The sequence below is a fragment of the Lipotes vexillifer genome, unplaced genomic scaffold (assembly GCF_000442215.2).
Source record: "Lipotes vexillifer unplaced genomic scaffold, Lipotes_vexillifer_v1.1 scaffold15, whole genome shotgun sequence".
NCBI classification, from domain to species: domain Eukaryota; kingdom Metazoa; phylum Chordata; class Mammalia; order Artiodactyla; family Lipotidae; genus Lipotes; species Lipotes vexillifer.
Window position 1 is genome coordinate 866026 of NW_006784589.1, and position 6000 is coordinate 872025.

At 36.9% G+C, this 6000-nt stretch overlaps 1 protein-coding gene across 7 annotated transcripts in view; it reads right to left on the reverse strand.

Annotated features, from left to right (window-relative positions):
* The window catches only part of KDM6A (lysine demethylase 6A), a 211842-nt gene that overhangs the window by 2074 nt on the left and 203768 nt on the right, over positions 1-6000 (reverse strand). For all 7 annotated transcript variants that reach the window (XM_007456960.1, XM_007456957.1, XM_007456962.1 and 4 more), the window contains 2 exons: positions 3537-3663; positions 291-461 (listed from right to left, as the gene is read on the reverse strand). In XM_007456960.1, the coding sequence (XP_007457022.1) occupies positions 291-461; positions 3537-3663 (298 nt within the window). The remainder of the gene's footprint in view (positions 1-290; positions 462-3536; positions 3664-6000) is intronic.

Sequence of the window (6000 nt, forward strand, 5' to 3'; positions counted from 1 at the left end):
AAAGGATGTAACAGTGTTCTAAAAGCACACAAAGATTTTTAAATGTAATTACTGTGACATTATTTAGGGCTGGTCTCACCCAGGAAGAAAAGTGAAAATGAAATATGCCAACTTCACAGGAATAAATACCTGGAAGTGGAGGAGGGGGAGTGATATGTTTCCTCATGCAATATCTGACGAGCCAAAGGAAATTTCAAATATTTCATTACCTCCTCCTTATCAGGTGGCAGAACAAACACTGCTGCTTCCCTATCCAGCTAACTGTATACTCACATGTTGATTTCACTTACTAATGTAAACTGGTCATAGACTTGCATCAGGTCCTCCATTTTGTACTGTTCTAGCACCACAAAATTTTCCAGGTTTCCACTTGTTTTTCGTGCACAATCTTGGCAATGCACTATGTAGGTCTTTTGAGAATTGCTCTCATTAGTGACAAAAAGCAGATCAAAAACCTCCACCTATTTATACAAGAGAAAAAGCATTCAATAGAGACAGTAGTATTTATTTATTGTACTACTTTAGTATAATCACAGAGTTCTACTTCACATGGAACTGTGGACAGTGATCCCTGGTTAAGAGTGGGTACTAAGAGTTAAGAGTGTTTAAGAATCTTTAATAGATCAGGTTTATTTTGCACCAGACCCAAAGACATGGGTGGTAATGTCTATTTAGGGGAGTGACCTTGGGGAATGACATTCATTACAACCACTGGCAAAAGCCTAATTCAAAAGTTTGATAAAAGCCAGCCTATTTATTTGTTTTAAATTCAAAACATTAGTATACAATCAGATGAAAGTGATCATTATTTTCCTTTTACTTCTCAATGATAGTACTTATCACAGGGCACTGTATATGGATATTTGTCTTCCCCAATAGACTGAGCTCCTCAAAGATGAAGACTATGTTTTACTCATCTTTGTAATTCCAGAGCATATCATTTCACAGTGCTTAGTGCTTAGCCAAACCTCAAAACAAACTTGTTGAATGAATATAATCTGATTATTTTACAGATGAGGAAACTGACAGGTAAGTGACAGTGAGTGTTCAGCTATAAGCCTCATGTTAAGGAGTATGAGTACAATCAAAAAGTATAGTCATGAGTATAGCATGATTTTAGAAATAATACCTCTGTGTTAGAGAGACTGATGAGTTGCTAAGGCTCAAGCAGGATACGGAATAACAGTACAGAATAAAAGCCATTCTCAAATACTGGAAAGCTTATACATTCATTTTTCTGAGGTATAACACACCTAACTAGAATCTATCTGGTCTCCCAATGGCATACTTTAGCCAGGTTATACAGCATTAAAATAGCTGACAGATAGACTGAATCATCTCAAATAAAAGTCAACATCAGAATTACAGAATTTCAAGGTCTGGAGTGGATCATTAATATCCCTGGCTTAGGCATATCCTTGAATGTATTCAATGAAAGAAAATTCTCATGACTTCATGTCTTCTTTGAAGTTATGTTAATTAAAATCCCAGAGTTACCCATGTTTTTTCCATTACTGTCAATGAGCAACAACATGAACCTCATAATCTGAGCTACAACATTTGTGAACATCCTTAAACCTGTCCCTCACTTCTGCCATTTAATGAGTTGTCTGGTGAATTTTACCTTCGAAATATTTCTGTACTCCTCTCCTTCTTTAATATTCCCACTGCCAGGTTCTAGTCTAGGCCTTAGGATAACAACTCTTAACACCATTGCAAGAGCTTCTTATCTCCATCCTCTCCAATCACTTTTCTCTCTGAAATACTTACCCAACTTGGGTGCCTGCCCAAAAACTTTTGATGGCTCTATGACATCCGAATAAATATCAAATTCCTTAAAATCATTCAAGATGCTCTGCAAACTTCCTACCAACTAGGCTTATATGTAGAATTTACATAGTCTGTGTTCCAGCCACATTGGACTATTTACCGTTTTCTGAAGAAACCATTCCATTTCCCATGTTGTTCCTATAGCTCATAACAACATTCATTCTACTTCCAACTGTCATCATTTTTTAGTCCGCTAAAGTCATATTCATCCTTCAAGGATGGACTCAAATGTTAATACTTTGGTGAACTCTTAGGCCAATACTAGAAGGAAAAAATTAGGTCATTTTCTCCCTTAGTGTTATCCTAACAGTAAGACCAAGACCAACTTTGCATTCACCACAGTCTCATATAACATTACAACTATTTGTAACTTGTCTTCCCCAAGTAGGATGTAAGCTCCTTCAGAGCAGGTACCATATCTTTGTTTCTGCATCTCTTGCAAGCCTTGGCCACAGGAGAAGATTGACCAATGTACTGTGAATTGTACCAGAGAGGACTGAACAATGATCTGCCTGGAGCTATACTGAACTATATCCACTTTACTGGCATCTGTCTACATCTGGACTGTTCCCAGTTTAAAATCTCAAGACTAAACTTGACGCTTATCATCTGTATCGGTATCCATGGGGGATTGGTTCCAGGACCCTCCATGGATACCAAAATCCAAGGATGCTCCAGTCCCTTACAAAAAATGGCATAGCAACTGCATACAACCTATGCACATCTTCCCCTATAGTTTAAATCATCTCTAGATTACCTATTAATACCTAAAACAATGGAAATAATTGCTGGTGCATGGCAAATTTAAGTTTTGCTTTTTGGAACTTTCTGGAATACTCCCCACCCCACCCGCTGAATATTTTTGATCTGCGGTTGGTTGAATCCACAGATAGGAACCCATGGATAGAGAGAGAGGGCCAACTGTTACCTACCAGATAAATGACACTAGTAGATACTTTTAGAGTTAATTCACAGTTAGTGAAATGGCGTATCACCAGATTAAATTTTAATATAGTAGTTAAGTAACAAGACTGAACACAACATCAATTTCAGTAAAATGCATTACATAAAAGTACATTTAAAAAAATAACTATGGGGCTTCCCTGGTGGCGCAGTGGTTGAGAGTCCGCCTGCCGATGCAGGGGACACGGGTTCGTGCCCTGGTCCGGGAAGATCCCACATGCCGCAGAGAGGCTGGGCCCGTGAGCCATGGCTGCTGAGCCTGCGCGTCCGGAGCCTGTGCTCCGCAACGGGAGAGGCCACAACAGTGAGAGAGGCCCGTGTACCGCAAAATAAATAAATAAATAAATAAATAAAATTAAAAATAACTAAAGAGAAGCCGCTTCCCTGGTGGCGCAATGGTTAAGAATCCACCTGCCAGTGCAGGGGACACGGGTTTGAGCCCTGGTCTGGGAAGATCCCACATGTCTCAGAGCAACTAAGCCCGTGAGTCACAACTACTGAAGCCTGCACACCTAGATCCTGTGCTCCGCAGCTACCGCAAGGAGAAGCCTGTGAACCGGAACGAAGAGTAGCCCCCGCTCACCACAACTAGAGAAAGCCCACGCACAGCAACGAAGACCCAACACAGCCAAAAATAAATAAATTAAATAAATAAATTAAAACAAAACAAAAAACTAAAGAGAAACCAAAACTGGAGAGGTAAGAGGTTTATAAAATAACTGTAGATAAGAACAGTTACTTACCTCACAAATGCTACAGTAATGCGCTGGCTCTTCTTTTGTCCGCCCATGCCAGATAATCTCTTTTCCTGCAGCAATGAGAGCTTCCCTCAATGTCTGACACTGCTTCAGAGTTCTCAGAAGACAATACCTATATTGTGGAGGGAAAATTATTTGTGACCAGCAACTGAACATTGAAAATTTTTAGCATGAAAGATGTATCAATAGAAGTAATGCCAAGAGATTCTGTTCTGATATCTGTAACCACATTTTTTTTCATCAATTTCTCAGATATTCTCAGATTTTAAAAATAAGGCCAATGCCCAGCAGGTCTGACAATGACAATATCATATCACTTAAAGTTGAGAATAATTGATATCTGAATATCAAAATATAATTACCTGACACCTTGTTTAAATGTAAGTTGCTAATTTTGGCTCTTATTTGGGCAAGTCAATTAACCTCTTTGGGAGTCAATGTCTCATCCTTGAAATAAAGGGTCTGAATTCCAGATGTGAACTCTATGTTTCTAAGTAAGGCAGGAAAGCACACTATTTCTATCAACACTACCTAGACACTCATAAACAGCATCACTTATATGGTTGCTTTTGAAACTTTTGAGTATATAAGCAAAAAAGTATTTATGGATTTAGTCACTACACCATACAAAAAATGGTTTCACTGTAGTGCTGAAGAAGAAAAAAAAGACACTTCATTCTTTGATTTTAACTTGAAGATAATACAGTGAAATATTTCATTCATATTAACATAATTGAACTTTTCTTATAATTTATACCTTTTCTAAACTCATACTTATGATGCTAATGATATAGTGAATTCTCACAATTTGTGATTTTCCTATAGTTTGCTGTCACTACTTGGAATTATTTGCTAAGTTCTCTCACTTGGAACTACTAATATTTAAAGTATGATAAATAATAGCATATTTAATTTCTCTTAATTTATACTTCCTTGCTATTTTACAAGTTACTAGGTTAAAGTACTGTAACTTATCAGAACCCACATAAATGAAAAGCCAGCATAAAAAAGATTAAAGATATATGTAAAATCTGATAACTTATTTAACAAACATAAAACAACATCAACTTTATAGCTGTAAGGCAAACCCCTTAAGTATCATTTTCAAAGGATTTCTCTGTCAGTTTGGCTCCAGCAATTCTTGTGTGTTTAACTTATTTAGAAGAGCATATAATTCAGATTTTGCTGCTAGCTCTTGAACGGAACAGAACCTGTTCCTCCCTTTTGCCCTCCGTGTCCTATATACTTCATCTCTGAAGGCACTGATCTAACTGAACAAGTTTTCCAAGCAGGGCTTCAAAATAAGGTCTTTTTCACAGGAAAATACTGCCTAAAACTCTGCAGTATAGAAAGATTTATATACTTACTTATACTTATAAATAAGTATAAGTAAGTATATAATTAAGTACTTATAAGTACTTCCTTATACTTATTTATATATAAGTATAGGAAGATTTATAGACTCCACTATGCTCCCATGTGGGAAAACAAACAAAAATGATAAAACAATACTATAAAAATAAATAAATAAAAAATAAGAACCAGACAGGAAGCATGGTATTAGGTACTTCACACATATTATGCCATTTAGGACTCTTAACAACCCTGTGCAGGAGGCACTATTATCTCCACCCCACAAAGGAGAAAACTAGGGCCCAGAGAAGCCGATATTATAAAGCTATTTTTAAGTGGTTGGGCTAGGGGTTTGTAAAAGCAGAAAATCTCAAGTCTCCCCTCACTATCTTACACTGTACTATCTTCTTTCTTGTCTCTTTTCACATCTTCTTACCCACTTTCCCCTTTCTCTTTTGAAGATGAGATTCTTGGGGCTCAGTCAGCAGTTTTCCCCACACACAGAGCCTTGGTTCTGTGGAGTATTATTCCACTCTTTAGTCAGCAAATGAACTTTCACTTCCAATGCTACTAACTGCTTTGGCAGTTAGATTAGACTGTAGTTTATAATTTATGGCTAGTTTGGTAGTTTCATCTAGAAAAAGGCAATATACTACTTTTCTGTAAACAATAAAGGGTTAGAGTTAGGGTTGCTAAGAATAAATACTAAGCCAACAGTATTTTGCTTCTGAAATCACAGCTCCAGAATTTTTATTTTGTGAGATACTGGAGTCTAAGAAAACCAACAGCTCTATTAATCTGATCTGACAACGAATAACCAAGTCACGGTTTTCCCCCTGCCCTTATGATTTTTCTGTAACAGTAAAATTTTTTGTCTCTTCCCATTTTCAAAGGGTAGCAGTTGGAACAGAAGAAGAATTGAGAGAGACAGAGGCTCTTCTGTAGTTTCGGGTTAGCAGATGCAAACTAATACATATAGAATGGATAAACAACAAGGTCTTATTGTATAGCACAGGGAACTATTTTCAATACCTTGAGATAAACCAGAGTGAAAAAGACTATAAAAAAGAATGTATATATATATATATATATATAT